The sequence below is a fragment of the Spodoptera frugiperda genome, chromosome 1, assembly GCF_023101765.2.
Source record: "Spodoptera frugiperda isolate SF20-4 chromosome 1, AGI-APGP_CSIRO_Sfru_2.0, whole genome shotgun sequence".
NCBI classification, from domain to species: Eukaryota; Metazoa; Arthropoda; class Insecta; order Lepidoptera; family Noctuidae; genus Spodoptera; species Spodoptera frugiperda.
Window position 1 is genome coordinate 12585154 of NC_064212.1, and position 19252 is coordinate 12604405.

Genomic DNA, 19252 nt, shown 5'->3' on the forward strand with positions numbered 1-19252 from the left:
AAAGAAATCAAGAGTGTTATTTAGAAAACAATACTAGTTTTATCGCAAAATTAATCAATTTTCTATTTTACGGTACGTTGATTCGTAATGTAGTAGAGAATATGCAAGTACCATTCATTGTCTATGGACGGACCACCAAAAACTGTCTGCTGTCTTGTCTTTGTCTATGGTACAATTGGCATTTGTCCTGTCAGAAAGCGTTCTATGCTTATTGTGTATTGTTTTTATTTTTAGCGAAATAAAGTGGATATCAGCGAATTCATGCGTATGGAATGTTAATCATCCAATAACCATGAAGCTGAAAAAGCCAAAAACTGATACTGAGGTAAGATTCTTACCAAAAACTCGTTTGTTTACATGCTTATCAATAGTGTTCGGCAATAATTCAACATTCACTTGATTCCTTGATTCCACTGTTCACATCCACGATCAGACCCCAAATATCATCAAAACCTTTTGTAAAACAGTAACAGCAACATTCAAAATAGGTAATCTGCCAAATGTATACATACTTTCGTAATTTTTTAGGAGACTGTACCGCCTGTGGTGCCTCCTCAAGCGGAGATCATAGAGGCTGATCTATACAAGCGATCCTACTTCGGACCTGATGTTCCTACCCTAGAACTGGAATGCTGGGAGGAGGAGCTGTCAGAGGCACAACTACAGGCTTATAAGAATGCTGACAATGAATACAAGAGTATTCAGAATAAACTGGATGAGATGGTGAAGGACACTGGTGGTGAAATCGTGTATAACGGAGACCAGTTCACTGCTTACCAACTGCTTGGGAAGTAAGTTGTTTTGTAAACTGTTATTTATTTACATTTACACTTGAAACACATTTAGCTCGCCTTTTCTCACCTGTGATACAGGATTTTCTTAGTACAGGTATCTAACTAAGTAAAATATTAAACTAGTAAAATTTAAAAAGTATTCAACAAGTAAAATATAAACTAAATAAAATATTCCTTAAGTATTTGTATGCATTTACATTTCTGAATAAAGTTTATTTATTTATTAGTAGAGTCTCTGGTAAACTTAAATATTTAAAACTTTATCCCACCTGCCAAGAGTGAAAATCATGGCAAACCCCTTTTATATAGAGAATATTAAGAAGGTTCATATTGACTTCAAATAACAGCTATCTATTTATTTCCAGACAACCTGTACTGAAGGACTTGGAACGGCAAAGTGCTGAGATCATTAGATCCAGGTCTCGCTCAATGTCCATCTCCAAGGAGAAACCTGGAAGGAGAGGTATGTTGTTTTTAATACTATTGTATATAATTATTTTGTTGAAATAGTTGAGCAAAATATGTTAATATAGGCTACATCTGGGGGCACGGTAGTCCAAGACGAGCCAAGCGAAGCGCAAGCGCAAGGGCACTACCTACCTTTTCTCGAAGCGCTTCGTCGTATTTTTGAACCTTCATAACTTGAGTTTGGGTTATACCAGATAAACAAAATTTTCAGGATATAATGTCAGTGGTAGACTTAATAAACCTCTAAAGTTTCAATTGCATAGCTCTTATACTTTAGATTTTATTGATATCTAAAATACCCCGATTTCGTCACTCACTCACTCACTGATGATCAACAAAATTCATAAGGTACTTCCTGAAGTCCTAGAAAACTGAAATTTGGTATGTAAGCTAGTATTAGTACCCAAACAACAAAAAAATCCTAAAACTTGGAACTTTTACCCCCAACCCCTTAAACTAGGGGTGAAAGTTTGTTCGATTTGACGCTAGAGGTCTGAATGCGGCCGCGGAGGGGTAAAAATCTGAAATAGGGAAACTTAATTCCCTATTTCCTGCTTGAGATCTGAAAATTATACACAAGTACATAGAACACAAACTTTTCATCAAAACATTATCCTACCCATAAGTACTTAGATATGAATAATATTACTACACTTCACTTCGGTAAGTGTTTATTAATCAACCTATACTTTTGAACATAAGCATCGTAAGTATAGTATGCGCCAACGCCCGCCGCCTGCCCCCTCGTCCCCGCGCAGTAGCTAAAAATAATCGGCCCGTCAGCGAGCGCGGCACCCGAACGCGGGCAGACGCGCGAGGGCAGACGTCGTTGACGGTTGTCTCGTTGAATGAAAAGTTTTCGGAATATTTCGGTGATTTAAAAGTTTGCTATCGCGGAGAAAAAAACCATTTGCCTAATATTTAATTGTTAGTAGTTTAGTAGGTAAAGGTTTAGATACTAGTGTTTTAATTTTCATTGATAAAAAGTATTAGGATTACGTTTGCAATTTTCTTATAAATTTAGTAGTTTAGTAGGTGAATTTGTCGCTCATTTTATCTTTCTATCATAAGCAACCTACAAAAAGAAATGAAATCCCACAAAAACATTTCATGTTAAATGTTGCCAAGACGAGACCATATAGCTCGCACTGTCAAAAAGTAATCAGATCCCGTGTAGAGCCAAGTTTCTAACCCTATACTTTTGAACTGGCGAGTTGGCCGCACGGAAAGAGTTTAGAAGATTGAATAGATTTTTAAGCTCAAGCCCATATGACGAATAGCAAAAAGTCCGGGCAACATTTAACATGAAATGTTTTTGTGGGATTGTGAATTACTAGCAATGTGTATGAAAAAAATGCATATCACAACATTTGTCTAATTTGAAATTGAAATTAGTTTTCCTCAACAAAAACTGTACTGTACTGTACCCTTACTACGAATTTGCTATATGTTTAAAGTAATCGAAACGAGAGTGCATTCGGCTCTCTGATTGGCCAGCACAAATAAACCAACCAGTCAGAGCGCCAAATGCGCTTTCGTTTCGATTACTTTCAACGTAAAGCAAACTCGTAGTAAAGGTACTGTACTGTAACTGTTAACATTAATAATACAAAAACAAAACAATAAACTAAATTCGCTTTAACACACAGGTCGTCCACGTAAGAATCGGGAGGAGGATCGCGACTACTCTCCTTCTCCAGAGAGGAACAGGTCTCCGGAAGTCAAACATAAGAAGAAGAAGAAGGATAAAGAAAAGGTTAAGGAAAAAGAGAGAGAGAAAGAAAAAGACAAGGATAGCACTAAGACTAAGGACAAGACTCTCGCACCTTCCAGTAAGTGTAGTTTTTTAATATTGTAATACTATCAGTCTCTCACACAGTGGCAATGTCAGGTAGAGGTTTTTCTAACCTATTATTAAGTACTATGTTCGTAATATGGTGTGAAATATGTTCTTATAGTGCATAAATCTGCAGAATGCCTAACTGGTTACCGGGGCACGGGCTTGAAAAGTAGGAGTAGGAATGGGGTAGGGAAACCACCGGATGATTTTCCCTCTAGTGTTGTAACCCACTGTCGCAAACAGACTGTGAATAATTACTGTTCCTTAAATACAATATTAATTACTGAACATACATCAATGGAACTGGGAGTGCAAGATTTTTTTTTTTACTTAATTTTCTACGCCATTGTCCCTTAAATTCACCAATAAACTTCTATTTCCCCAACAGACGTGCACAGCGTGGTTACAAACGTGCGTCCCTCCGAGGCTACAGCCATTGGAGGCTTGTTGACGGGCAGTGCTACGAAAACCACTGCTATCGTTGACCTGACTAAAGACGATGGCAATAAGAATGTTGCTGATTCTAGAGAGGTGTCGTTTAATAAGCTGCAAGGTATGTTCAATGTGTTCTTTTTTTTTGTTTTTTTTTATTATTTATTGTCCCTTATAATGTAACATAGTCTGGTTCCAAATGTCATTATTTTAAGTTTAAGGAATTTATCAAAATATTTATACATATTGTGAGGTATTCATTAATGATTACATCAATCAATGTCACGCAATTACAATTTTTTATAATATGGAAGAAAATTTATTGAAGTCGGCTCAAACATTTCATTCATTGTTTTATATATTTGACTAATTTCTGTATCTCCCATCCTCCAGGCAAGACATTCCCCTCACTAGTAGTAGTGGCCCGGCCCTACCTCCGTTCCAAGGACTCGACAGCTCCGTCAGACCGCACGACGCTAGACAGCAAGGTGAAGTCAGTACTGATGCACACACCGATGAAGTTCACCGAGTGGCTCATACAACAGGGACTCGTCAGGTCCGAGCAGTGGTGCGTCATACATGCCGGGAATAAACTTAAACTTGGTGAGTTATATCTAAAAAAATATCATTTTGTACATAGGTGAAAACGTTACCAAATTACAAAACAATATTTAAATACTATTGAATCTCTCGTGCCGATCTCTCTGATATGATAACTATGGATATTGGGAATGCAACAAGCAATGTTTATCACGGTAAACAATATTATTATTATTTCATTGTTATTGAAGACTTGAATCTGCACCAACCTACGTACTGTTTAAAATAGCATTCAAAGAAAAAAACCGCTTGACACTGTACAATCACATTAACTATGTATGTTTCACATTAACTTTGTATATTTTTATATACACCTACAACACAAGAGAAAATCCTAGTGTGGGGCAACATTTAAAAAAATCTAACCACCCATTTCATTTTCCAGGAATGTACTCCGACGTATCGAAATTCCCCTACTCGGGAGGCTACGTCTGGATATCAGAATGCTGTCCAACGCGATTCGTCTCCGTATACTCCAGCTCTATATTCGAAGGGGCGACCTTCCCTCCAAGTGTGCTACTCAAACTAATATACCACTGGGCATGCCAAACAAATGTTCAGAATGTAGTACAGTGGGTGAAAGTGGACAATTTGTATGTAAAGGGACTGTTTACTTGGCTAAGAGCGGTCTGCACGTCTGCCATTCATCAGCATATGAGCTTGCTAGGTGGTGTCGGGAAGAAAGTTGAAGTTGGTGTCATATCCTTGGGGACTACCAGCCATGATGGCACGCAGCGACAGGTCAAGGTGGAAGTCTTAGGTGTACTCGATCCTGTGGAGAAATTGGTAAGTTCTTTGGAATATTTTCTTTGTTCGATTCCAATTTAGATCATACATACTTTATGTATCTCTTAAACCTTTTCACAGATCCGTCTCCGCGCCGTAGAACCGTTGGCAGAACATGAAAAGAACTACAAAAAGCGCTTCCAGAAGATTCTGGAACCTCTGTCTTCTTGGGTCCATCCATCATCAGTTATTCTGACAGACCTGACGGTAGACAAGGGCACCCTGGTGTCCATGGGCTTCAAGAACGTGCACCAAGCGTCAGCGCACTCTGACTCCTCAACTGCAAGGAACAGCAATGCTAATATAATGGAGTACTTGAGGAGGATCGTGCCGCGAATGTTCCAGAACACTCTCTCGTTGCTTTCCAGGCAGATCATACAACAGTTCTTGGATGAACTGGTTTGGAGAGAAAGGTAAACATGGAATTGGTTTATAGTGATGTAATTAAGTGTAGGAGAGCTATGCTTAGGCACGAATGAGCCGGCTCGACCGGAGTGATACCACGGCCTTTAAGAAAAACCGACGTAAAACAACGCTTGCGTTGTGTTTCGTTAGATGAGTGAGGTTACCGGAGGCCTAATTACCTCCCTTCCCGATCTTCCCAATCCCCGATTCCCCAACAACCCTTAGCTTGTACTATAAAAAAACTGCGACGTTATACATTACGAAATAAAGCGTTTTTCCCGATTAGTCGTAAATTCTCTGTGCCAATATGTATTTAAAAACTGTCTGTCCTTAGGTACGGTGTGTCCCCCGGCCAAGCATTCGACAACATAGTGATTCACATAGCGGAACAAAGCAAGATGGAATCCAAGGACCCGATCACAGTGCGCCTCAACAAGATTGCTGCCAATCCATTCAAGAACTGGAAGTATCCTACTGGAAAGGTAAGTGTGAATAATAATAATATTTTATCCTCGCTATATACCAGCTCTGTATATATGAGTGTAAACGCATTTATTTCAATTAATCCTAAATTAGGTACTTTTGAATCCCCAAATTGAACGTAGTCCGTGCAGTCAGTACTGTCAGTGACTACGTTCCAAAAGTGTAGCTTCGATATGGCACGAAGAACTAGCAGGAAACTCTATCGTAAATCTTTTTTTAAAAAATCTATATATAAAAAATAACCTTTAAGAACTTACACATCACACTCAGAGCCGAAACAATAATTTATAGAATTCATGTGCGAGAAGAGGATCTTATCACCTCCACCCTGATAAGTGATAAGTCATAAAAAATAACATCTAAAGACAATCAAAATTTAACTTGGTATCTGAAATGTTGTAGAAACGGGAGAGGGTAGAGGAACCAGAGCCAGAGACCGGGCGCAGTAAGCGCGGCCGTAAGAAGAAGGAGCCGTCGCCCTCGCCGCCGCCCAAGAAGAGGAGGAAGGAGAAAACCACTTATGTCGATGATGATGATGAGGAGGTCTGTATGGAATTTGCTTAACTTCATATAACTTAAACGTAGTATACTTCGCAACAACGCTTGCGTTGTGTGAGTGAGGTTACCGGAGCCTCAAATAATCCCCTTCCCAATCCCCGATTCCCCAACAACCCTTAAATTTCTAACTGGGGGTTAAAAGGCCGGCAAAGCACTTGTAATGCCTCTGGTGTTTCAAGTGTGCTCGTTTATTCCATAAAAAAAACTTCAGTGTCCAGTTCGATTTAAATCTCAACAATATTTGTTTACTGCCCATTCGATGTCTATTTCCAACTTTAAGGAAAGTAAGACAAAATTAAACATATTTTCACAACTCAACATTTTTTTCAACAGATACCACTAGCTCTAAGTCGCAAATCGAAAATAAAGGAAGAAAAAGAGAAAACTAAAGAGAAAAAAGAAGAGACCACGGCTCGTAGCAGACGGACTGCGAAGGCCAAGTCGTACGTGGATGATGATCTCGATGACATTCCTTTGAAGAACATCAAGAAGGAGGTCCGACCTGAAGAGACTGTTTCTATGGAGAGATACTACTTCGGACAGATTGGAGGGGACGGGGAGTTTGTTAAAACTGCTATTGCTGTTGAGGTTTGTATAGTTGTTGTGTTGGATTTTGTTTTAGTGCTGAAACTGTAAAGAATTTGGTGTGTGATTATCTTCCTTCTATATATGAAAATCAATTGATGTCCGTTATATAGTTTCTAAAACTCGAGAACAGCTGGACAGTCATTTGACAGTCCAGGGAAGGTTTAAAAGGTGAGAAAAATATGTTTGAGTCGGTACTATATTTTATTGAAAATTGTATGTATAAACAATATTTTGTTAATCTGTTAGTCAGCAATTTTTCTTGTTTAAAATTGGTTACAATTTTGATAAATTTCGGTTTGGGTGTATTCTTCTGAATCGAAACTGTACCCTTAGTATGAGTTTGCGCTGTGTTTGGTTGGTTTATTCGAGCCGGCCAATCATTCCGCTGAACGAGCTCTCGTTTCCATTACTTTACACGTAAAGCAAACTCGTACTGAGGTTACTATTTTCGCAATGACCTCCATCTAATCTCGTTTTTGCAATCAAACTCTTTAACAACATCTATAAAACTAATAAACTTGAAATCCTTTTAATATTCTCTCTTAGTTCAATTGTTTTTAAAATATTCATACTAAATATAATCCCGTTATATTCCAGTGCCCAGTGTGCCACGAGGAGTTCACGGACAACATAGCCCTGATGACGCACCTGTACAGTCACGCGGCGCCGCCCGCGGCCGACGGCTCGGACCGCGCGCAGTGCACGCTGTGTCTCGCCAGGTTCCCCGCGCAAGATGAATTAGACGTACATCTCAAACATAACCACCCCACTGATACTAAGTCGCCTGATCTGTTCACTTATGCGTGTTTGATTTGTGAGGTGAGTTTAGTTTAAGGACTTGGTTTTAATAATATGTACTTTAATTAATGAATTCACTGAAGTTTTTTAGTTAATTTAGTATGTCACTATAGTTATTATTAGAACTTTAATTAATGGTTTATTTTTTAATTGTTTATTAGATGTTATGCAGGCTTTCTGTTATAGTAATTATAACAGAACTTAAAAAAAAAATCTCATGACAGAGTGCCATGCTTCGGCACGAATTTGCTAGCTAGACCGAAGTGATACCACTGCCTCACAGATGATGTGATTCACTATGTAAATGAGGTTACTGATAGTTCAATTCCCTCCAATAGACCTTTTAGGAATTGGGGAGGACCAATTTCTAACAAGTCAGCAACGCATTTGTAATTTACTTTTGACTGAGGAAACTATCCAATTATGACAAAATCCTTTACAAATATCACAAATAACATGTATACTTTTACCCCAGGTCCGGTTCGCAGCAGTCCTGACGCTAGCGTCCCACATGCAGAAGACGCACGCCCCGCAGGAGCTCCCCTACAGTTGCGGGGCCTCCCAGTGTACGTACAGGGTCTCCTCGCACGCACAACTACTCAAGCACTACGCGGAGACGCATAAAAATGAGGATAGTGTCTGCTGCCCGCATTGTCTTAAGGTAATACACTACTATATTCCTTTATATATTGTTATTACGCATGTACGTTTGTTACTCTTTCATGCAAGCAAAAACTATTAAACCGATTTTGATGAAACTTCGCACATAAATAGATCGTAATCTGGAATAACACATGGGCTTTATATACTAAAAAACTTATCTTTAGTCGATGATGTGGTTTAATGCCTTACATCACGACTCTTTAGTCTATAATAGTCTTGGAAAATATATTTTATATAATTATATTTCTTTCTTCCACAGGTGATAAAGGTATATTCAGACGGCTACGAGCTGACTGCCAACGTGGTGCTTTACCTGGACCACTTGAAGCAGCATCAGGACAAGGATCTGGAAGTACGATGCAATAGATGCGTGCTCAAGTTTGTGCATCTTGGTGAGTTTCATACAATTATATTATGTAGAGTAAGACCAAACCTACTTTTATTTAAAACGTGATGAATACATTGAATAAAGACAGATTTTGTATAAACAGGTTCATAGATTTTATTGGACTGTGGCTGTACAAAAACAGTCCTTAAAGTGTCCATAGAAAAATTGATTTACTAAAAATGTTAAATGTCTCGATATTTTTTTGCAAACTAAACAAACTTGCCTCTGTTCTTACTAAGATGACTGACTATAAGAAACCCCCAATATAAAGATGTTTGTTCTCAAATGTATTTGTTCTTGTTTCAGGACAACTGAAAGAGCACCAAGTTCGCGATCACATTACTGTGGAAGGCGCGACTCCGCTCTGCTCGGAAGAACATCTGATTACCAAGCCTAGAGTGAGTGTAATATTATAAATTATCTTTATTTATTATTAATTTAAGTGTGGGGAGAGCCATGCTTCAGCACGAATGGGTCGACTCAACCGGTGTGATACCACGGCCTCACAGAAAATCGCCGTGAATCACACTTGCGTTGTGTGAGTGAGGTTACCGGAGGCCCAATTGGGTAATTGTAACCCCCCTTCCCAATCTTCCCAATCCCCGGTTCCCCAACAACCCTTAATTTCTAACCCCCGAAAGGCCGGCAACGCGCCAACTGTGCAGTCAAAGAAAATTCCATTATAATATTTTCTTGTAATATAATTTATTTACCAATATATTATTGTTGTTACACAGAACAAGGCTCGTCCGCCAGTGAAGGACTCCACCAACCACACAATAGACGAGACGTTCGAGAACCTGACACTAGTCCTGCCGGACGGGATGCTGTGTCGCGAGTGTGACACTCCGCTCGAGAGGGAACAACATTTCTTGTGAGTAGCTACAATAAGCTGCAAATATTTATAGATAGTTAATGCTAGTTGATTTGTATCTTAAACTGCTGAACCGGTGTTGATAGAAAGATATTGTGAATTTGTATGGATCGTAGTTACAATGATGTATTTATGTCTGTGTAGGGGTACGACCCGTTGCACCAAGTGTTCGTACGTGACGTCGTGTTACCGCGCCATGTTGCGCCACAGCGCGTACTGCGCGGGCCGTAGTTACAATGATGTATTTATGTCTGTGTAGGGGTACGACCCGTTGCACCAAGTGTTCGTACGTGACGTCGTGTTACCGCGCCATGTTGCGGCACAGCGCGTACTGCGCGGGCCCGCACTCGCTGGAGGACGCGCCGCGCCCCGCGCCGCATCGCACCTACTGCGTCTGCGGGTACAATACTGATATAGGTACGTATACTAAGTCACTTTACTCTTGTTTCTTTTACAGTAGAGTCTTAAAATTTATGCACAAAGAGCAACCTAATCACACAGTGCGATTCGTTGAGAACACATTCGAAGTTTTAAATTAAGAAAGCTTCCAAATTTTTACAGAAAAACGAAATAATAAATATGTTAAACATTCCATTTATAAGGTCGTTTTGTTAACATTCGTCAACAGTATTCAAGCTATCGTTTCCTACGATAGAAAATGGGGAAGGACGTTTTAGTTTAAACATTATGCATTTCACAGGAACGGACATGTTGACTCACTTGTTGATGTGTGACCACAAGTCGGCGTATGCCTCTGAGGAAGATGCCCGGGCAAACACTGTGGGAGCCGAAGAGGTGGGCACCTCTTCAGCTTCAGCCGTCCCTATGGTCAACATCGCCAAGCCGGCTGAGGAGACTCCACCTGCAGTTGACACGGTAAGATCTTTTAAATAAATTATGTTGAAGACTATTTAAAGACTGGTGTTTCCGAAGACGTGTATACGAGGGACATGTGAAATTGTATTTACTCGTTACGTTGCAATATTTATCATGACATGTTTATTCTACTATTCAGAAATTTTCAATCCAATAATACTTCCATTCCATCCATCCATCCATCCATCATAAAGATAATAAAGAAAGATTTCAAGCCCAGTACCAATAGTTAAGTTTTACATTATTTGCTTTTTAGTTCTACGTACCTACTTACCTACGTAAATAATACCAATTCCTATTTGATTACTTGCAGCAGCCAGTGGACAGTGGTCCAGCGATGTCGGACTACGCCCCACCATCAGTCCTCAACACACAACTGTCGCTCGACGACCTGGCGCCTCCCTCAGTACTGCAGTCTGATCAGGTATGTACCATAGAAGGTACCATATAAGCCTCTATACTACTTGTAATAACATTTTGTTAATGCTTTTAAATTCTTTCCAGATTTAAATAATATTTGGGTAATGTTTTAACATTTAATTTGTGAAATATATATTTTTTAATCATGTTTTAATAAATCATTGCTTATTTTTTTCTAGTGAAGTCAAAAGGTTTACGTTTTTGTTATTAATTTATATAACTTATTTACTAAACAACATTGTTTGTCTAAAACACAGCACTTGTCAAGCAAACAGGTGTCTGTCTTCATAGCAAGAGTAACAATATACTATAATCTTTCATCAACAAGATTTTCTTCTGACAACTATATCTAACCCTCATTTATTTGTCTCAGCATGACCAGGAGCTTCTCAAGGACACATACGACCGTCCGTTAGCGACTCCACGTCATGAGGAGCCTCACTATAGTCTCGGGGACTTCGAGCCTCTCCCCCAGGAACCGCCGCCGCAGCCCGACTTTGAGCAGCTTTAGAATGTAATGGAAAAAGTAGATTTATATCACAAAGTAGTATGATCCTGGTATTATATGTATGTTTATTGTAGGAAATTATACTTTTAGAGGTCAAGTCTACAGCTTGGTTTAGGTAAAGTAGAAGTATAGATTTTTTTTTTTAGAAATGTATCAAAATCTCATTTATGAAGTGCTATGTTCTTTATGCTTTATATTAGTTGTAATTTGGCCTCTTAAAAGACACTCTTTACGGCAGAATTCTATATAACATATTATGTATAAATAATGGATATTCAAATGTTATATTGTTTTTTTGTAAGTGAAAATTAAGAAATAAATACTTTTAGTTTAAAACATAATTTTATTGTCTTATTTACATTATGTACATCCATGAATTCTGTATAAATATTGAGATTGTGGACTGCAGCAGTCTTTTAGATTAAAAGAACATTATGTTTAAGTATCTGACTTCCATTAGATTAGATTATTAATATTTTCCAAAAGGCCAAAATTTAAAGATTCAGAATAATAAAAATACAATACAGCTACACAACACTTTATCTTTGTTATTTGAAACAAATTAACAATATATTGTTTACTTATTATGTCTGTATGTATATTAATTAAGAATATATAACTATGTGACTTGCGACTAAAAGCTCTCGTTGAAAATGAGGTTGGAATAAATTAAATGCTTATACAATTAACTTTTTTTCTTTTTTTCTTTTCTTAAACATTAATGTTACTTTATTGGTGACACCATAATCTTGTATGTTGGCATTATTGTCATCTAAAGCTATGCTATCAAAGTTCAAGTTGTAAGTCTTCCAAATATATTTCCATGAAATCTTGGTTTTGATACCAGCTCTCTTCTGATACAGTTCAAAATGCCTCTGAATTGCTTTCTTCAAGTCTCTCACTTTTGCATCTTGGCGGATCTGTAAATAACATTAAATATTTTAAAGTTGATATAAAACATAATATTGTGCTTTGTATTCATGAAGCAAGTACAAAGAAGTGGTGCCATAATGTGATTTGTGCACTGTGACACAAAAAATGATCCTGCCAAATGATAATACAAATAAAAAGGTGTAGTTGGAAAATTGCTTGGTTTGTAACGTCTCACACTCCCCATAAAGTTTAACATATTATGTTAAATGCAAATCTAGTTGTGACATCAGGGATTGGTTCAATTGTATGTATATTATAGTGCCAAAAATCCTAGGAAAATATACTCTATGTAATGTATGTTTAATACGAAATAAGTTACGAGAAATTAATGTAATTGTATAAAATTAAGTTGATTTCAAATAGACAATAAAAACAAGACTCACAATAACTTTTAATGTTGGCTCACTCTCCCTTGATATAAAAATCGTGATTGATTGACCATGTTCTACAGCAATCTGAAATAAAACGATTTATGAATACATGATTATATTTTCTGGACTAAATTATCTAGTGATACCGTATCCTACCTACCGTACTTATCAATAATACACAATATACGGTATACAAATGTTTAAGATAGTGAAGCTAATTTGAGCTAACATACCCCTGTTAAAACCAAGGTAGTTTTTATTGCTATGATTATACATGTATCAAAATATCAAAAACAATAAAAAATTAGCTTATTCGTGAGAAGTAGCATCTTAACTACATAGCACTAACTAAGATAGAATCGATTTACCTGCGACAAAATTTCTTCAATAATAATATCATTAGGAAGATCTTTCAAGAACGAGTCTTTACTCAGTAACGTAGCTAGAGACGATTGCGTGATTTCCAGTAACTCATCGTGTGATAAAGTACTGGCTAAATCTTCTTCATTTTCCATATTCACTTAGGAATGATCGTAAAAACTTCTAAAACATTTGTTTTGTATGTTTGTTTTTATTTATCAATATCAATAGTGCTAATGACAAATTGACAGATATTATTTGCTAACAGTTGTCAAACCTACGTACATCGTTTGACTGAAATTCGCGATAGTAGTGATTATTGTTGAAAACCGTAAAAAAATATTAAGACGGCTTGGAGCATCTCTAACTTCATAGACAATAATATAGGCAGGGTTACCATATTTTTAAAAGCGTCCCACAATTGTTGGAAAGTAAGATTACTTGGCCACCTACGGTTAAAAGTTGCTGAAATAGAAATTAGCCATTAGATTTGACCCGTATTAAAAAAATACAAATTATATTTGTATTTCAATTCAGCTACTTACTTAAATCAAACTGTTTTATTTACAAATTAAAAAACCAATAATAGTTTCATTTTGTTTCCAATAGGAAATTGTACGCAAGTTCCTCTGTGTCAACATTACCCCGCTTCCTGTACCTATATAAATAAAGAGTAACAATCAATGGAAAGTTCGAACTACTTACACAAGGCTTTCGATTCAGTAAAAAGGAAGTTATTTTAAAGCTATTTATACAAAATTCTTCTAAAACAATTCGTATGTTCTTACCTAACGATCTTACCATCCGAATAACCTAATGTATACTAATAACCTAATGAACAGTTCTAAAATTCATTTTTTTCTATAACTTATAACGATAACTTGTCACCCTGCTTACGTGAAAGATGAATGCAAATAAAAGTATTTGAATAGCTTTTTGAACCCTTATATAAGCAAATAAAAGTAAAAGTAAGTAAGTTCCTTTAGTTTTGTTACAATGCATACAAATAAATAGTCTAATTATAATTTAGATGATTAATTAATGAACTCGATGCCTAGAAATGTAAAAGATTCTATGAAAAGACTGGCCACAGAAAGCTTTACAAAGAGACAGTGGAAGGATAGTAGGGGGGCCTTTGCCCTGCAGTGAGACGACCATGGCTAAAAATAAAAAATAAATAAAATAAAACCATTTATATAGTTAATATCGGGCAAAGGTGAAAAGGTAAAGTACCAATGTAACCTTTTCTTCTTCCTAATTTTGTTTTTGAATAATTTGTAAATTATATGTATTTCTATGGCAACATCGCTTATATCTTTCGGTCGTTTTCACTCTCGCACTTGCTGTCACTGTGAAATTTGAGGTTATACTGTCATTAACACAAAATTCCGTAAATTGTATCATCCCACGAAATATTAATTAATATATTACAGCCATGGATACATTATCGACTGGTTCGCTCTCTGGAGCACAGAAAGAAGAATTGATGGATCAGGTGAAACAGCAAATTGCCATAGCGAACGCTCAGGAATTACTGACGAAAATGTCGGAAAAATGTTTCAAAAAGTGCATCAATAAACCTGGAACAGCTCTGGACAATTCTGAACAGAAATGTATTGCGATGTGCATGGACAGGTATATGGATGCGTGGAACCTGGTGTCCCGAACATACAGCAGTCGTATTCAGCGGGAGAGGAACAACATGTGAAAGTGACCACTGGGACTCGGGGCTATGGGCCATCGTCACTGTAAATATTAGTAGTTACAAAGCATTTGAAATTGTGAGTTGCGGCTACCGGTTATGTTAATGTGTTCAATAAAAGTACTTTAGGTTGTTACTTGTTTTCATTGATTCTACTGAGGAAGCATGTGTAACTGTACTGCAGCACTCCTTTACTTGTTATTAGAATGTGAAGTTTATATCAAACTATTCCTAATAAACTGTTAGAACAAACTATGCTTTGTAATAATCACTCCTAACCCTTGAAAATAAGGTTCAATTTTGTTCTTTTAGCCATACAAGCAATAAAACTTAATCTTATGCAATGTTTTTAAACAATGGTAATGGGTTTAGTTTTTAAATAAAAAGCTCAGACTGTGGGAATTATTATTATAATATCAGTATTAACATAAATTACACTATTTTTCTTCTCTTACAATTATTCTCCTTTGACCATCTTCTTTCTGTATTGATAGAGCTGCTGAATCCACATCTCTCTTAATTCTACATCATTTGGTATTTCCTGGAATACAAATTATATGAAAATAAATTAACTGCCTAGGCATTTAACATGCCACTATAATAGGAAGGAGCAGTGCAGGATATAGCTACAAAGAAAATGCAGTATTACATAATCACACAGCTTATACAGCTTGTATATACTTGCACCTGCAAGCGGCTTTGCCTGCATTCCCATAAGATAAAAATACCTATGTGTTATTCAAGGAGTAACAAACAAACACCATTGGCAGAAGCTATAGGGTATAAAGTATAAAAATCAGGGCGTAGCTAGCGCCGTATCAGCCGTATCAATTATACGGGGCCCCCGGGCCACGGGGGGCCTCAAACATGGGCTGCTGTAGCAGCAGTAAATCCTCTCTATGAGTGGCTCGAGAGACCTTGCCTACCTCTTGACAGAGGTGCTTACTAAACACGGAAGTTTCGGTAGGAGTTAGTCAGTAAGAGTCTGATAATCTCTCTTGTCTCATCCAAGGGGCGGATAAAGTCCTTGGATGATTTCATCCCACTAAAAAATAAAAAAGGGTCCCAAACATTTTTTATAAGGGGCCCCGCCAAGGCACGCTAAAATACTGATAAAAATATTACCATTTGAAAAATGGTATATTTCTGTAGTAAAAAAAAGGTAAACAGAAATTAATTAAATTATACATAACATTGCTTATTCCCAACTTCCTTGTCTCTAACCCTATGATTTCAGATATTTTAAAATTAAATATGCCTAAAACTATTTAGTACACACATTCATCAGAATTAAAATTTATGTATGAAAGAGTATAATCAACTTTCCTATAGATACTATTTAATTGCCTTAATAAGAGCCACTAGATACACACAACATTCCAAACAATTTTATTACTTTCAACCTCATTAAATAACACACAGCATTGAAAATATGATACTTACATCAAAATCAATAATGGAATCATCACCAGAAATCTTTATTTCCGCCTCAGGTACAGTAACAGTCTGCGAATTAAGGTCTATCACAATATTTTGTGTCTGCTTCTTATTCTTGGAAGAAGTAAAAGATTTTTGAACAAACGAGTCACTGTTCAACTCTGCTAGGAGGTTTCTGTCATGTATAGTTGGCATATCCTCCTTGATTTCAACCTCCTTGTACTCATAAGTGGGGATCTTGGTCATGGTCAGTCCTGCAGCTGCTGCAGCTTTAATTGCCTTCTCCAATTTACTTTCTGTGTCATCTAGGTTTACTTTCTTGGTTTGTGGTAGGCGCTCTGTAACAGTGTATTTAGTTATTATAAAAAACTGGAATGACTTATTACATTTTAAGTGAACTTATATGTAGTGTTCTTATGAGATTAAAATTCTTTAAGCCTACATACACTTATCTATATTAATAATTCAAACTATAGTCAGTAAGTAACTTTAAATTATTCAAAAACACTCACTAGTACAGTACTGATGGTATCTACTACACAGAAGATTTAACTCAGAATTTTTAAATCACACAATAACGAACTTTGCTCTTTACAGCAACACAATAGTTATAAGTATAGTATAAAATACACTTACCAATATCAAAAGAGCTACTCCGGGCACTACGACTGCTGGAAGAACGCGACCTCTTTGATTTTTTCTTGCTGTACTTTGATTTACTGCGGCTACTCGACAACGATCGCGAGCGATCCCGCTTCGACCGAGATCTTGATGAAGATCGTCTCCTAGACTTCGACTCGTATCTATCCCTGGATAGACTTCTACTGTAACTTCTTCTTTTGTGTCTGGATCTTGAAGTAGACCGTTTTCTTTTATGGCTACTTGATTCCGATCGGTCTCTCGATCTAGACCTGCGCTTGTGTTTACTTTTAGATCTTTTTCGATCGTAGGACGATTCAGAACTGTATGAAGAACTTCGTCTATCCCTATATCGACTTTTGTCTCGAGGCATAGTCGAAATACAAGAAAATAACACTTTATTTATAAATCATAACCTTAAACAAACTGACAATGACGGAATAAGAATTTGACAAATCACAATAATACGTTTAGTTTGTTCATTCGTTACAGAATGTGAATGAACGGTTGGATTTCTAATAAGCAATTTATTTGATTAATGACAACCATTTTCCTCGTTTAAAGAAATTTGTTTTAATACATAGTAAAACAATTTCATATGAAAGGGGAATAAGATTATTGTATGGTTTATATCCAAAGTAAGTTAGCAATCAAAACGGAAAAGATCAGTATTTCTAAAATTCAAATGAGACAAATAGTACAAAAATAAACCCATAGATGGCAGATAAAAGTTAATTCGAGATGTTTCATTCTACGGAGTCTCAAACCAACCATTTATTTAATATTTGAAACATTTTACTAAGAACAATAAAAACACCATAGTCGATAAGAATAAACAAACCTTGTAATGTTATGCAAAGTATAAATCTATGAGTATTTTTAAAATTTTAGTTATATAGATTCAACCGTTTTCGGTCTTTAATTGACATTTTAAACTCTATATGCGTATAATGAAACTTCCTGTAGGGCAGCGACCGTCAGTCGGCCTCTCGATGACGGAATGTGTGAAAATTTTTAAGATGGTGATCAACTGTATTTTTCATTTATTAGTAAAAAAAATCAAGTCTGAAGCTTTGTGATTATGTTGAAATGGTAAAAATGTGTTTAAAACAGTGACTGCGCCTGTTAAATCGAGATCAAATAGGTGTAACGGACACAGAGTGCAGTACGTGTTAAGTGCAATCGCTGACATTGTTTCGTTAAAAATTGTTGAGCCCATCGCGATTGTTATGTTTAGTATTCTATTGTGTGCTTTTATAACACCTTGTAAATGGTATAAGAGATTCTGATGTTTCCTAAGTCATGGAGAGGCAGGAGAGATCACATGCCAACATGGAGGCCACTGACTGTGTGGACACAAAACAGGTGAGTCCTACTCGGATAATTGCCGGTTTTTAATAATTTCACCTTTGGCTTACTCATATTGCCTTGGTGCTTGTGAAATTTGCATTGGAATGTTCCAACCAACTGCAGTGAGTTGTATAGTAAAATGTGAAGTTTGGACAAGCATGTTTTGGACATGTTAATGTTTTCTGATGAAGTTAAATAGTAAATTATTGTGTTTACTGGTTCAAAATGTATGGTTTTGTTAAACTTGGTGGATTTGATAGTGTAGAAGCGTATCAAGGCAAGCAGTGGGCGCTGGAGGTGGCTGCCCACACTAACTGAATAAATTATTGGCATTAGAACATTGTTATGAGCCTTATATGTCATATCACACACAATTATGTATGTGTGAGTCTTTGTCATGCTCCTTTTATATGCTGCTGTCTCAATATTAATGGAATGTTCTTGAATATTTATGTTCTGAGGGTGAACCACCCTTTAGAAGAAAGTAAACATACCTAATTAACCACAGAAACATTTACTTCATAATATATAACAACACACATTAGATAATATTGAAAAAGTTAAATAAATTGTGTGATCGAACCTGTATCGTTACAAAACCATGTTTTTGTGTTGATATTCCACATGAACAATATAAACTGGATTACACTTTCTAAATTATCAATACATAACAGTTTTTATTGTAAATAGCTAGTGAACACAATTATTTATAGCCTCTTATTAAGGCCTTGTAATTTAAATTATCTCAAATTAGTTAATGTGAAATTCTTTTACTTACAAGAAATTCACATTAATTTTATAGATTTGTAATGCAAGGACATTTGTTTGTTTTTAATTATTATTGTAGCTTTTTTAACCAATCTTAATATTGTTTGTGACTCAACTCCAAACTACTTAGTCTTATGAGTCACACAAATCATTGATTCAAGTATCATGCAGTGTTTTGGCAAGAATTTTTTTTTTGTTTTGTTTTTTTTGC

General features: G+C 36.5%; 5 protein-coding genes across 6 annotated transcripts in view; 3 read left to right on the top strand and 2 right to left on the bottom strand.

Annotated features, from left to right (window-relative positions):
- Positions 1-156: 156 nt before the first annotated feature.
- Positions 157-11820, top strand: LOC118273163 (uncharacterized). 2 transcript variants are annotated; one of them, XM_035589981.2, is made up of 20 exons: positions 157-325; positions 529-791; positions 1160-1257; positions 2912-3094; positions 3491-3655; positions 3928-4137; positions 4520-4920; positions 5002-5333; positions 5660-5807; positions 6211-6351; positions 6700-6954; positions 7552-7773; positions 8228-8413; positions 8675-8807; positions 9110-9201; positions 9541-9677; positions 9937-10094; positions 10378-10553; positions 10867-10977; positions 11347-11820. In XM_035589981.2, the coding sequence occupies exons 1-20, from the start codon at positions 167-169 to the stop codon at positions 11482-11484; spliced, it is 3708 nt and encodes a 1235-aa protein (XP_035445874.2). In that variant the 5' UTR covers positions 157-166; the 3' UTR covers positions 11485-11820. The 2 variants fall into 2 exon arrangements, with proteins under 2 accessions (XP_035445874.2, XP_035445875.2); XM_035589982.2 differs by having other exon boundaries at positions 10870-10977; positions 11347-11624.
- On the bottom strand, positions 11769-13408 carry LOC118273166 (U11/U12 small nuclear ribonucleoprotein 25 kDa protein-like). The gene is made up of 3 exons (XM_035589985.2): positions 13154-13408; positions 12798-12869; positions 11769-12401 (listed from the first exon to the last, which is right to left on the bottom strand). Exons 1-3 carry the CDS (start codon positions 13298-13300, stop codon positions 12159-12161), a joined length of 462 nt encoding a protein of 153 aa, XP_035445878.2. The 5' UTR covers positions 13301-13408; the 3' UTR covers positions 11769-12158.
- Positions 13409-14457: 1049 nt separating this feature from the next.
- LOC118273167 (mitochondrial import inner membrane translocase subunit Tim13) lies at positions 14458-14980 on the top strand. Its single transcript, XM_035589986.2, has one exon. It carries the CDS (start codon positions 14581-14583, stop codon positions 14851-14853), a length of 273 nt encoding a protein of 90 aa, XP_035445879.1. The 5' UTR covers positions 14458-14580; the 3' UTR covers positions 14854-14980.
- Positions 14981-15240: 260 nt separating this feature from the next.
- LOC118273164 (serine/arginine-rich splicing factor 4) lies at positions 15241-17374 on the bottom strand. Its single transcript, XM_035589984.2, has 3 exons — positions 16921-17374; positions 16291-16622; positions 15241-15388 (listed from the first exon to the last, which is right to left on the bottom strand). Exons 1-3 carry the CDS (start codon positions 17294-17296, stop codon positions 15305-15307), a joined length of 792 nt encoding a protein of 263 aa, XP_035445877.1. The 5' UTR covers positions 17297-17374; the 3' UTR covers positions 15241-15304.
- A 513-nt stretch (positions 17375-17887) lies between these two features.
- LOC118273629 (patronin-like) overlaps positions 17888-19252 on the top strand; it is a 50466-nt gene continuing 49101 nt past the window's right edge. The window contains exon 1 of the mRNA XM_050696581.1: positions 17888-18288. Coding sequence (XP_050552538.1) covers positions 18226-18288 — 63 coding nt within the window. The 5' untranslated portion in view covers positions 17888-18225. The remainder of the gene's footprint in view (positions 18289-19252) is intronic.

What these genes read in the sequence shown, in the direction of transcription:
- LOC118273163 (XM_035589981.2), top strand. Translation starts at nt 167, where the DNA reads ATGGTACAATTGGCATTTGTCCTGTCAGAAAGCGTTCTATGCTTATTG. An exon ending in GCTCAAGTTTGTGCATCTTG is followed by an intron (nt 8,808 to 9,109) that starts GTGAGTTTCATA and finishes TTCTTGTTTCAG; the next exon opens with GACAACTGAAAGAGCACCAA. An exon ending in CAGTACTGCAGTCTGATCAG is followed by an intron (nt 10,978 to 11,346) that starts GTATGTACCATA and finishes TATTTGTCTCAG; the next exon opens with CATGACCAGGAGCTTCTCAA.
- LOC118273166 (XM_035589985.2), bottom strand. Translation starts at nt 13,300, where the DNA reads ATGGAAAATGAAGAAGATTTAGCCAGTACTTTATCACACGATGAGTTA. An exon ending in TTGAAGAAATTTTGTCGCAG is followed by an intron (nt 12,870 to 13,153) that starts GTAAATCGATTC and finishes GTTTTATTTCAG; the next exon opens with ATTGCTGTAGAACATGGTCA. An exon ending in AGCCAACATTAAAAGTTATT is followed by an intron (nt 12,402 to 12,797) that starts GTGAGTCTTGTT and finishes TGTTATTTACAG; the next exon opens with ATCCGCCAAGATGCAAAAGT.
- LOC118273167 (XM_035589986.2), top strand. Translation starts at nt 14,581, where the DNA reads ATGGATACATTATCGACTGGTTCGCTCTCTGGAGCACAGAAAGAAGAA.
- LOC118273164 (XM_035589984.2), bottom strand. Translation starts at nt 17,296, where the DNA reads ATGCCTCGAGACAAAAGTCGATATAGGGATAGACGAAGTTCTTCATAC. An exon ending in GAGTAGCTCTTTTGATATTG is followed by an intron (nt 16,623 to 16,920) that starts GTAAGTGTATTT and finishes ACACTGTTACAG; the next exon opens with AGCGCCTACCACAAACCAAG. An exon ending in ATTCCATTATTGATTTTGAT is followed by an intron (nt 15,389 to 16,290) that starts GTAAGTATCATA and finishes TTTGTATTCCAG; the next exon opens with GAAATACCAAATGATGTAGA.